The sequence below is a fragment of the Bidens hawaiensis genome, unplaced genomic scaffold (genome assembly GCF_021521415.1).
Source record: "Bidens hawaiensis isolate Kalapana, Puna unplaced genomic scaffold, B.hawaiensis_p1.1 tig00034611_1, whole genome shotgun sequence".
NCBI classification, from domain to species: Eukaryota; Viridiplantae; Streptophyta; class Magnoliopsida; order Asterales; family Asteraceae; genus Bidens; species Bidens hawaiensis.
This window is the reverse complement of record NW_027495983.1, coordinates 75,518-88,849: the sequence shown is the minus strand read 5'-3', so window position 1 is coordinate 88,849 and position 13,332 is coordinate 75,518. Positions and strand designations below refer to the sequence as shown.

General features: G+C 33.9%; 1 protein-coding gene across 2 annotated transcripts; it reads left to right on the top strand.

Moving 5' to 3' along the window:
- The first annotated feature begins 6,788 nt into the window (after window positions 1-6,788).
- Window positions 6,789-12,864, top strand: LOC143586323 (protein FAR1-RELATED SEQUENCE 3-like). 2 transcript variants are annotated; one of them, XM_077067888.1, is made up of 6 exons: window positions 6,789-7,013; window positions 8,226-10,478; window positions 10,918-11,007; window positions 11,385-11,534; window positions 12,088-12,204; window positions 12,527-12,864. In XM_077067888.1, the coding sequence occupies exons 2-6, from the start codon at window positions 8,313-8,315 to the stop codon at window positions 12,569-12,571; spliced, it is 2,568 nt and encodes an 855-aa protein (XP_076924003.1). In that variant the 5' UTR covers window positions 6,789-7,013; window positions 8,226-8,312; the 3' UTR covers window positions 12,572-12,864. The 2 variants fall into 2 exon arrangements, with proteins under 2 accessions (XP_076924003.1, XP_076924002.1); XM_077067887.1 differs by having other exon boundaries at window positions 6,789-7,021; window positions 8,236-10,478.
- The last annotated feature ends 468 nt before the right edge of the window (window positions 12,865-13,332 follow it).

The window sequence follows — 13,332 nt, the reverse complement described above, 5'->3', positions numbered from 1 at the left end:
TAAATATTTCGCATGTTACGCGCTTACCATTTAGGCATTTGTAACCGGGTAACAAGTCGAGTCGGGCGAGTTCGGGTCATTTATAAAAGTACAATAGGGTCGGAATGAGTCGGTACAAAAAAATGGTTATGGTTCGGGTTCGAGTATAAATGGGCCAGATCAGAACGTTGTCGAGTTAGAACGGGTTTGGGCCATAATGGGTTGGTTTAACTATAAGTGAACCATACAAAGTGGTTATAATCTATATCTATCTTTACTATATATAAAGAGGGAGTGAAGGACCTCTTAAATTTTAATAGGTACAATCAAGTATGCAACATGTACAATTATAAATGTTTATATTTTTAAAAATTTGAGGGTATTTATGTCTTTACTCAACACTCACTAACCGTAGCTTTTCATTTTAATTCAATAATTACAATAATTACCCTTCTATAGTTACAATAATTACCCTTAACTTTAGATATCATTTGTAATTTCTAAGAATAGTTACACATCTAACTCATCTTTATCCAAGTTGACAAATTTGTTTATGTTTTTGTTTCCGTCTATATCTTTAAATATATTATGTTTTAAAAAAAATGAACATACCATTACGACGTGCTAATTTTGTCGACGTTTAGATATAAAAAATCTTTCAAACCAATATGTATATTATAATGTACAAGTTAATGAAGCATTAATGTACAAGTTAGATATGCAACTATAAACCTATAAATAAATTTACATTCTCTAACTATATTTACAATAACTACCCTTAAACTTTATACGGCTTTTGTAATATTTAGGAATTGTTGCATATTTTACTCATCATCTTAGCCAATAATTTGACAAATTTATATATTTATTTTTCCCTCAATATCTTTAAATATATTATGTTTATAAAAGAACCAAGACCTATATTACGGCGTGCATGTCTTTGTCGACGTTTAGATATAAAAAAATTTCAACACCGGTGTGTAGATTATAATTTAAAAGTTAATGAAACATTAAAGTACAACTTAGATATGCATTAGTAACCTATAAAATGTTTAAACGCATAAAGATGCCCTCTGTTTGACTTTATCAAATTAGAATTTACAAAAAACCAGTTTTCCCATTTATATAACTCAAATTACAAAATAAAAAGAAATAAATCAACTCCAATTGATATTATTTTGGATATGAGTTGTAATTATTTTGGTGACATATACATTCATGGGTGTCCAAAAACCCCGCGACTCACCCAACGCTCGAAAGAAACGCGCTCGAAAAAGGTAGATTAGCAATCGAGCCGAGCGGGCTTGTTTTGTAATCGAGTCCAGGTGGCTCGGCTCGGTAGATAGGTTAACATGCATATATAGAGTATTTTTTTATATATTCAACCTTTTAATATCAAAAGTGTTCAAGCTAATTTAGCTTGCTACTTCTCAACACGGGTACACGCAATGTCGCTTCCCTCCCGAGTTCAAAACATGTTTCTCCCAAATTATTTTTCACATTTTCTTTGCATGATTGCATCCTACGTCAGCTGACTCTCAGATATACTCTAAAACTTTGCATTATTGAATGGTCTCTAAAAATAATGGCCATAACAATTAATTCAATGTAAAATATTATGGCTAGGTTCAAACTAATGAAAAACACACAATAACGATTAAGAAAACTATCATAAGTATAGGAAAACTGTTCATCTATAAAGGGAGAGAAAAAAATAATAGTGTGAAAGTAATTGTGACCTTGAAAAACCCCTGAAAAATTTAAAGAAAAATATTAAAAAAATAATAACTCAAAATATAAATAAAAAAGAATAAAGAAAACCTAATATAACATAATGCCATAAAAATATAACATAATGTTGCTTAACATAACAATATTAAGAAAAAATACACTATCAATAAATAAGACACAATTAATGACGAAAATAAACAAAAAACACAATGATATTTTTTTCAACATTTTTTTTGAGAATGAGGAAGACGAGAGGAACATTTTTGGTTTTTTTTTGTTTACTTTTTTCGCTTTTAATTAAATTTTGGGTGATGACTTTTTTATTATATTATTTATTCTTTTTCTTTCTTTCTCTAATTTTTATTACTGTTTTGAGGGTTTTTTTATGAGCACAAATCATTTGCATCTTTCTCAGTGTTATTTCCTTTTTGTAGAATAACTTGAATATGTATGGATAAATACTATACATTATATCATGAGAGGATTGATAAACTAACACAAACAAGTATCAAATTGCAAATTCTTGCCGCCGCAGCATCGCGCGGGTTTTATACTAGTAATAAACTTGTAATTGTGTTACTGCAGCGTTTAGAAGATGAATCAGTCACACTTTGTCTTTTTCTTTAAGAAGAAGCACTTTAGAATAGGGGTGTGCACAAAACCGAAAAACCCGAATCAAAACCGATAAAACCAAAAAAAAAACGAACCGAAAAAACCAAACCGAATTAAAAACCAACGGTTCGGTTTTGAACTTTAGCAAAAACCGAAATATTGGTTTTGGTTCGGTTTTGTATTTTGTTAAGAACCAAAAAAACCAAACCGAACCGAAATAACCAAAAATTTGAAATAACCATAATATCTTAACCATAACCATTAAAACAAAATCTGCCGACTACCATTTGTTTAGTTTTAGCATACGGTTATTAAAAAATATATTTGGTTGCTACATATGGTTAATAACTAATAATACTATTACTTTTAGTTTTTAGTTTTAATTTTGATTTAAAATGTATCTTTTTTTAGCTTTTAATATTTGAAGCCCAAATATTAAATATTCTATTAATCATTAGTTTAAAGAAAAAAATATCATGCACAATTTCAATATCTTGGGTCAAGTGCTATTTTTTGCCCAAAATGTTTTATCTCGATTAGCAAAACCGAAAAAACCGCATCCAAAACCGAACCGAACCAAAAACCTAAACCGAAAAACCAAAACCGAACGGTTTTAAAAATCATAAAACCGAAAGTTTGGTTTTTGGTTCGGTTTTAGTCAATAACCGAACCGCACCACGCACACCCCTACTTTAGAAGGTTTTTAAGGTTGAAGTCTTGGTACTAGTGAACTAGAACCACCCTCTCAAATAAGTTTAGAATTGATCGTAGTCGATATATGTATATGAATGTGAGACTACGAGGAATCGATATTTATGAGCCACTATGTATCGAACACAACTGGTAAGTTTGTTGCTTAGGGAAATTAACTCCTCGAGGTTATAAGTTCAAACCGTGGGAAATATGGACCTTCTATCGAATCAATTTTGACCTAAGCGAGTTTGTTTTAGCAATTGATCAGTTAAACTTCGAAATAGATTAAAGTAATCATTAATTCATCCAAACAAACATATATGGACCTTCAATCGAATCAATTTGACCTAAGCGTAACTGGTTTTTCCTTGAGCGTTTTCATTTTATGTCTTGAGCGTATTAGGGTTTTGAATTCAATTGACCTTTTTTTGTGTTTTGGCTTCGAGTGTTTTTGTTTTGAGCTTGAGCGTTTTGTAAACGAGCTTGAGCGTGATTTGCGTACCTCTTGTGCGTTAAGCGATTATTGTACGATAACTTAACCCAATATAAAATATACAAATCTATATAATAATCAAAATTACCAAACGTGTGACAAGAATTTTGTGAGGATCATACAAGGTTTCCGTTTGATTCCAATATGTGCATGATGCTAATAGAGGAGAACACTGAACACCATTATTATAGGATTCAAACTCAAATAAAATGGGTCATAGACGGGTGGTAAATTTTTCGAAGTCTTTCGGCTTCCGGTTGTACCAAAGTCGTTCACTAATAATTATTAAAATTGATTCATGTACCTTTTGCCTTCTTTATACCTGTTCATGTAACATGGTACAAACACCATAGCATGTGATACAAATGGATATTAACTTTGCCGTTTATATACAACATTGGCTCATCATCTCTTTTATGTCATAGTTTTATTTTACTTTGTGTTTTTAATCTTTCTTAAAAAAACTAATTTTTATTTTTATTAACAATTACATAAAGTAAAACAGATACTCGATTAATAAATTCTATGTGGTTTATATAAATTACGGATATGATTATAGATTCGGCGCAACACGCAGGTCCTCAATACTAGTTATGTTATAAAAACCAAAATTTGGTTTATAAGTGAATTGTAGTATATGTTCTCGGATTCTTTTCATCGTCTATGTGGCACGACATTGAATTGTGGTTGTCGGTCACGATTGTGCCTTAGATGAATTAAAACAATAACCGCTTTTTTAGTGGCGTCTTCGGGTTTTGATCGAAGGACTCTCAATATCCAGTTACTTGATCTGCCACATTAGGAGTGACATTCGACAAATCTGATGTCCTGATGAGGTCTTAGCCAGATTCCTCATTCAAGTTGTCTATCATGTTTTATTCTTTTTTATTAGCAATTACATAAAGTAAAATACTCGATTAATAAATTCCCTATAGTTTACATAAATTACGGATATGATTACAGATTCGACGCAACACGCAGGTCCTTAATACTAGTTATGTTTTAAAAACCATAATTTGATTTATAAGTGAATTGTACTATATGTTCTCGGATTCTTTTCCTTGTCTATGTGGCACGACATTGAATTGTGGTTGTTGGTCACGATTGTGCCTTCGATGAATTAAAACAAGCGTGGTTTTAGTGGCGTCTTCGGGTTTTGATCGAAGGACTCTTAATATCCGATACTTGATCTGCCACGTTAGGGGTGATATTCGACAAATCTGATGTCCTGATGAGGTCTTAGCCAGATTCCTCATTCAAGTTGTCTATCATGTTTTATTCTTTTTTGGTTGATTCACTAGACGCTACCAATAAAACTAGGCCACTAGCATAAGTAATAGTGCTTTATAAGTATTTGGCTATTCTGATTCCATAATAATATGTGGACCAAATCGTTTTCATACTTTGTAGATTGATTTTTGTTGTCATAAATAAGTTGATTCTTACTTCCTTATGTTAATAGATGCATACCAACAGTTTGATTATGTTCCTTAGATAACAAGTACAAGAGAAACTGGAATTCTTGATGAAATGGTTGTGTTTTACGAGTAACCAATTATGAATCATCTGTTACCCCTTCATATTAGATCGAATCATCTTATCGAGCCAAGTGCTGCTCGTTTAAAAGTCTATCTCGACATTTGCACTCTTCATCTTGTGATTATTGCAAAACTTCACTATCTTCACGACCTAACATTTAGTGAACATATCGGCTTCTTGGTCATTTGTATCAACATACTTCACTCGATTTGACTCTAAGTACCACCAACTAATTAGCAATGCTAATAAATCGTCTAATGTGTTCATTCGAGTTAAGAACATAAAGACGAGATTGGGTATTCAAATATCAAATTTATTAGCAATGTTAATAAATTGTCTAATGTGTTCATTCGACAACACATGTGTTGAACGTATAAGTTATGGTGTTGGTTCACCTCATAAATTAGTTTTTTAAATGGTTACTACTTATTTTAATTTTTAATAAATAAATACTTTTCGTTAACTATAATTATTGTTTTTCATCATATCTTTTACCTTGAAATAAAATTTCAAATATCAGGCTGTGTGTTATGAGAAACGCTTGGGTTCCACCACCATCCATGTCGGCCACCATCACGACACCCACATCAGGTGCAAATCTATTATATAGTTAGGGGTGCCCCAGGCTACCCCTTAACTTTGTCGGCAAAATGCAAATATTCAAGGTTGTTAGCATTGTTAAGAAACTAATATATATTATCTTTAACAGTTTTAAATCATCAATTGGATATGCCAGAGTGGCTATCATGCATGACGGTAAATCACGTGGTATCTGCTTGCGCAAGGTCAAATCCCGTTACACATTTTTTAAAATTTTTTTGGGTTACCCTGGATTTTCTTTCTATATCTGCCACTAGCCCACCCCCTTCGCTCCTTCAAACGTTAACCAATTACCTCTCGCTCAATTAACACATTTGATAGGGGTGTTTTGAGCGTTTATTGTTGCCCTGTCGGATTGGTTAACGTAGTTTAGATATCCACCAATCACATAATGTCACCTCATTTACCCCATATACTACTCTACCACATAAACCGAATGCAACACTCCACTAAACTACCATCTCTATCATCCCACACACACCTGTCATCTCTCTCCTCATAACTTAATCCAGCAGTAATCCATTATTTTTGGTACCCTAGAAGCCATTTAAGGTGACAACGACGTTGTTAACTATAGGGTATGAGTACCCGATTTAAGGTTACCGATGGTGTCCCTCCCCTTACCTTTTGTGACCCTCTCTTAAAGTGGACGAAATTGGAAATTCAAGTATCAAATTGTAAAATAAAATGAAAAATAATGTTTTATCTTTGAATAATCACCTGTTTGGGTTTCATCCTATAAATTAATTTTTTAAAAGGTTACAACTTATTTTAATTCTTAATAAATAAATAAATTCCATTTATTATAATTATTGTTTTTAAGCATATCTTTTAGCTTGAAACAAAATTTCAAATATAAGATTGTGTATTGTGAAGAAACGCCTCGTGCATCACCCTCCCTAACGCCGATCCCTCCTTTGCTCCCCTCAAGGCCTCAAACGTTAACCCATTACCGCCCTATAACGGCCCGCTAACACTTCCGACACGGTGTCTTGGGCCTTTCCTTTTTGCCACGTCATATAATAATAATAATAATATCTTACAAGGGCAAAACAGTACTTTTCACCCTCAGTTTGGATAAATAATAACCAAAAATGAAAGAAATACAAATTGGTCCCACATGGATTCCCTTCCCTACACTTGAGTGCTTCGCGGGCTTGGGTCCGAACCATACTTCTGCCCCAAAGCCATTATTTCTTAAACCCTAACAACCGTTAGATCTTAATCCAACGGTCACCATCGCGCGTCTACATATTATACCCCAAACCTACGCGACACCTAATTCACTCTCTCCTCTCGCCGGTGAAACCCTAACGGCGGCGATCGTTGATTAGGTTTTATCCTCCGTACGATCAGACGTGAAAAGGTATATATGTACATATATTATATATATACATACGTGTTCGTATATACGTTTATTTATGTATTTTGTGTATTGATGATATGTGTGAAGCTAATTGTGTGTGTTCTGATGAAATTTATGCATGAATTTACGATCGATTTGATTAGAAGTATTGATAACATTGGATTAGAATGATATGTGATAGTGAAATTGGTGAACGGAAGCTGTTACTTTTGATTTTGTCTACTTTTTATGTTTAATTAGGATACGGATTGTAGTTTTAGGTGAACTGTTCGGTAGGAAGTTCGTTAGTTTAATAAGTGAACGGACGTGAACAAGGAATTTCGTTCGGTTAACTAAATGAATGAACACGGACAGAGTCTATGTTCGTTCAATTGTGTACGTGAACGTTCGATAATGTGTATGTTTACGTCCATTTATGTTCGTGTTTATTTGTTCATGTTTGCTCATTGAAGGTTTTTGATATTTTTTTTAATGACTCTTCTGATCTTATCATATGGATTTAACCAAAACTATTAGCTATGAAACAAAAGAGAATATATATGAGTAATATATGATTAATATATGTGTAAAATTAATATATGAATCCAAAACAAGAGGCCGCTCTTTACGGATACGGTCCTTTTAGTGTTATCAAACACGGAAACTTCTTTATGTAGTAACCCTTATTTTTATCGTTCAGTGTAATATTAAATTTCCTTAAGTGTTCGGTAAGTACATGCTATGACCTATTACTCTGAAGTATAATGACACTCAGTGGCGCAGCTTAGTCCCCTGCCCCCCTCAGTTTTTTTGTTCGGTAGTGTAAATTTAGCCTTTTTTGGTCGAAAATTATTATATACAGTGTATTTCTACCAGTTTTTAACCAAAATTTTGAGCCCGACTCCCTCTCGTTTGTGAAGTTATTTATACGTATTGATTTCGGCCCCCTTGGCATATATGTCCAAGCTTCGCCACTGTTGATACTATCTCTGACTGCTATTTGACTATTTCTTATCTTAGAAAGTAAATCAAAAACTACATTTGTTATGTATCTGGTATTCAAGTCGATGGGAGTATTTGCATTATGATGGTGGGCAAAACCTATTGTCCGTTTTTGCTCCATTATACACATTGAAACTTTCAAATTAAATTAGCAGACGTTTCCTTTTGGTAATCTTTTTATTATGATATTGAGTGTGTATTTGACCAGTATGATTTTCTCTTCTATTTCAGAAAAAAAAAGGCCGTCAATGAAATTTTCAGCTAACAAAAGATGGAGAAACGACTATTGATAAAGCATTCATACAAGTGCTCTTTGACATGTATGTTGGACTCATGAGTGTAGAACAGGATTGCATGGGGCAACATGGTGTTGACTTTGACCGATTTGATGGGTTTAGTAATGGTACAGATTCAGCTGGAATTTCCCCGTTGCAAAACAAAATCAACTTAACTGACCCACATGTGGGTCTGGAATTTGCTTATGTGGACGCTGCCAAATCTTTCTACAACGAGTATGCTAAACGGTCTGGGTTCAGCACACTAGTCAATCAAAACACTGATGCAACCACTACAAAGTTTGACTTTTTGTGTGCAGCATCGATTTGCAACTGTAATGCAATGCTTAGAATTGAGTCAAAAAGTCAAAATAGCTGGGTGGTTACAAAGTTCATCAAGGAACACAACCACCCAGTCACAAATTCCCGTAAAATGATAAATCACAGTAGACAAAAACGACATTTATCGGGTGCTACAAAGAATAATACATCTGAAAGTTATCCACTTGCAGGATCTGCTCCAAATGGAGTTATGTATCTCTCCAGGAGTGCGTCTATGGAATCAAACCACGGGGCCCAGATTCCAGATTCGGTAACTAATTCTGTTAGACATGCAACTAATAAAAGGTCGTTAGGGAGAGATGCTCAGAATCTTCTAGATTATTTCAGGAAAATGCAAGCTGAAAACCCTGGGTTTTACTACGCAATACAACTGGACGATGATAACCGTATGGCTAGTGTGTTTTGGGCTGATGCTAGATCAAGAACCGCTTATAGTCATTTTGGGGATACGGTTACATTCGATACGATGTATCGAGTGAAGCGGTACAAGGTCCCATTTGCTCCTTTTACTGGGGTCAACCATCATGGTCAGACAATTTTATTTGGTTGTGCATTGCTTCTAGATGAATCTGAGTGTACATTTACATGGCTTTTTAAAACATTTCTTGCTGCCATGAATGATCGTGCACCCATTTCTATAATCACTGATCCTGAGAAATCAATACAAGCTGCTGTTTCACATGTTTTCCCAGGAACTCGTCATTGCTTCAACAAGTGGGATGTACTAAGAGAGGGTCACAAAAGGTTGGGATATGTTTGTCACATGCATCCTGAGTTTCAGGTTGAGTTGTATAATTGTATTAACTCGACAGATACGTATGACGAGTTTGAAGCAACATGGGATATTATTCTTAATAGATATGATCTTAAAAGGAATGACTGGATGCAGTTATTATACACCATGCGACAGCAGTGGGTCCCAGCATATTTTCGTGATACATTCTTTGCTGGAATTGCATTAAGTCATGGTTATGAGAGCTCGTTTTTTGACGGTTATTTAAACGAACACACTACTGTACCTTTATTTTTTAGACAGTACGAAAGGGCCTTAGAAAACTCATTCGAGAAGGAAATAGTAGCAGATTTTGATTCATTGTCCACTACATCATTATTGAGAACACCATCACCAATGGAGAAACAAGCAGCAAATTTATACACAAAAACAATATTTTCAAAGTTTCAAGAAGAATTAGTTGAAACATTTGTGTATACTGCAAATAGGATTGACGGAGATGGTACTGTAAGCACATTTAGGGTTGCAAAGTTTGAAGATGATCAAAAATTATATATTGTTTCCTTAAATGTTGGAGAACTAAGGGCAAATTGCAGTTGTCAAATGTTTGAGTATTCGGGAATCCTTTGTAGACATATTTTGACAGTTTTCACGGTCACAAACATACTCACATTGCCATCTCATTACATTCTAAAAAGATGGACAAAGAATGCAAAAAGCAATATTTCATTAGATTTATATGTAAACGGGCCCGAGTCAGTAAGTACTCGTTACAACCAGTTAATCCGGGAAGCGATTAAATTTGCTGAAGAAGGGGCGGTTGCTCCTGATACCTTTAATGCTGCAATGACGGCACTTAGAGAAGGTGTGAAGAATGTGTCGGCTGCAAAGACGAATGTGGCAAGTTTTGCACCGCCGCCTAGTTCACGGGCCAATGTCACCGGGTATGATAACCGTAAGCTCAGTTCATCTGCACCTGATATGACACCTTTATTGTGGCCCCGCCAAGATGAAGTAACAAGACGGTTTAATCTTAATGATGGTGGGCTTCTAGCTCCACCTGCTACTTACTTGAATCTCCCGCGTATGGCCCCAGTTTCTTTGCGCCGTGATGATGGATATCCTGATAACATGGTATGATACTATGACTTGTTTTTTCTATGATGTTTTCCTCTTTTTATTGTTATGTTTTGTTTTTATTCTTTGCACCGCATATGGCTCAAACTTAAAAACTGAATGTTTTGAAATGCTTGGTAGTTAAAACCTTGTAAATCACTTTATTAAAAAGATTATGATTATCATTTTAACTATATATAGTTTATATAGTATCTGTTAAATCATTTTTTTAAATGTTAAAGATTATTATAATATAATATTTGTAGTCATATCACGCTAACTGTTTCTAACCGCCTAAATCTTTAGCACAGAAAGTGGATCAGGTCAACCCATCTTGACCAGTACTTAAAATCCTTGTTTTGACTCGTTACCCAACCCGCACATTTGGCATCTTTATTTCTGTTACATATTCTTTTTCTTGTTATGTATGATTGTATTCTTTATATTTGCCACGCAGGTGATTCTTCCTTGTCTAAAATCAATGACATGGGCGATGGATAACAAAAATTTGCCTCCAGCAAACAGAGTAGCTGTCATAAACCTAAAGGTATGCATTTAACGCTGTCTTTTTTATATTCTAATTTGTCTTAGTTGCTTATTTCTTAAATGTTTTTAATGATATTAAATATCTTACCAATGGTAATCTTTTGGACATAACTTACTAGACAAGGGAGAAGTTTAAATCCCTGCAATAAAAAAAAGTTTTGCAATTGTAATGAAACGTTATTCTAAGGGGGGAAATGACTTTTTATAACTTCCTGTGTCGATGCGTGCTTGGGAATAAATTAACATCATCTTATTTCCACAATAGACCAAACTCTTTAAGGCTATTAAAAAGATGAATATCATCTTTGATGCTTTTTCCTGTACATAGTTTATTATCTTATTTGGTTCTCTTTGATATTTCATTATTGATATTTCTAGTTACAAGATCATAAAAGGACGCCGGCAAGGGAATCAGAGGTTAAGTTTCAGCTTTCAACAGTCACACTAGAGGCGATGTTGAGGTCAATGGCTAACATTAATGAACAGCTATCTGCTCCTGCTAATAAGGTTGCAGTCATTAATTTGAAGGTACAACATCTAGAAACTAAATATTGTTTTCATTAAAATATAATTATGCGTGACCAGTTTATTGTAGTTGAGAATTTAGCATGAAATATATTTTTATAAATATTAGAGGTGGCAAAATGGGTGGACAAGGCATGTTGTGTAATGGGTCAAAACGGGTAAAATTTTCATACGAGACAGGTCGGTAGGGTTGACAGCCTTTCGTCCATAAATATTATTTTCTGTAAAAGTAAATAGTGTCAAATATGTTTGCAGAATTACATTCTTTTTAGATTAGTTTTATTATTTGAGTAATAAGATTTAGGATGTTTCAGGTATTAAAAATATACTTATTTGACTTCGGCCCATTTAACCCTGTTGGTTCGTTTCTTTTCAAGTTTATTATTTCTCTGTACCTGTTTGACCCATTAGAGTTAAAGCATAACCGACTAATTCATACAAAAATGGATTGAAATTGCCACCTCTAAGTTAAATGTGAACTCACATACATAAGCTCAAGTTATATATTTTCAATTTTCATACTCGCCTTCAAACTAATGTAATGATGTGTTTTCAGCTTCAAGATACAGACACTAGTACAGGAGAATCTGAGGTGAAATTTCAGGTGTCTCGGGACACATTAGGCGCCATGTTGAGATCAATGGCTTATATTCGGGAACAGCTCTCAAATTCAGTAAGTTTCATATAATATATTTGATTATTATTTTTGTTATAAGCACTTGTTTCTATTTTATTAGAATAGCCAAAAAGACGTAAAATCATTTGTTATTTTTTTTTGTATATTTTTTAGACCATAGATACATTTGCTTGTATCTATACAGTCCGAAATCTCACATTTTTATTTTTTTTAAAATCTTACACAATACTAAATTTGGACTCCTTGTAAGATACCAAGATACAATTTTAAATATGCTAAACTTAACATTAATACCAAAATTTCTCTCAATATTTCAATGATAAATTGCGGATTATAAGAAAGATGATCCATTTTGCAGGCTGAACCCGGATCAGAGATTCTATCCAAGAGACCAAGAAAATAGAGGAACCGCTCACCCGTAATGTCAACAAGACATTAGAAGGTTTTGTTTTACAGATATGTTAGTTGTTGATTACATATTGTTTGTTATTTTAATTAAGATAGAAAAAAAGGTGTTGTAGGTTTCGCCCTGAATGAAACTTTTGTTTTCGTGTTTTATCATCATTGCTGCTGTGATCTAATGTATATACGTTTTGACAGTATCGAGCTTTAGCATCATTGTTGATAATAGTTACTTCATGCTTATTGGCCCTTTGTTGGATTTTAAACCAAATTGGTTCGAGTTTATTTTGTAAATGCTTTATTGTTTATCGATTTATCGCTTCTCCTGCATCCGGAAAATGATTGATCAGATGGCGTGTGTATGCACATTGTTTATTTATTGGCATCTTCAAAGGGTGGGTTGAAAATGAATTTACTATCATTTGTTCATGACTTAGTCTGTGAATGCTAAATCCTGAAGGTTAGGATTCTAGAGGTGCACAAAAATCCCAAACCCGGAAAAAAAACCGGAACCGTTTTTTTATACCCGGGTTTTTAATACCAGAAACCGTACCCGACCCTACCCGTAGGGTACGGATAGGGTATGCATTTCAGTACCAAAACCCATACCTGGAACTGGACCCTTTTGTACCCGAAACCCGAACCGGTTCTATACCCGAAACCGATTTTTCCTATACCCGAAACCTGGTTTATCAAATATCTTATTTATACCCGAAAAATACCTTAAAAAGACCCATAAATACCCCTAAAAATTTGCAACCT

Coding starts and splice junctions, on each gene's coding strand:
- LOC143586323 (XM_077067888.1), top strand. CDS start 8,313: ATGTATGTTGGACTCATGAGTGTAGAACAGGATTGCATGGGGCAACAT. Junction 11,008..11,384: donor TAGCTGTCATAAACCTAAAG/GTATGCATTTAA, acceptor TGATATTTCTAG/TTACAAGATCATAAAAGGAC. Junction 11,535..12,087: donor TTGCAGTCATTAATTTGAAG/GTACAACATCTA, acceptor ATGTGTTTTCAG/CTTCAAGATACAGACACTAG.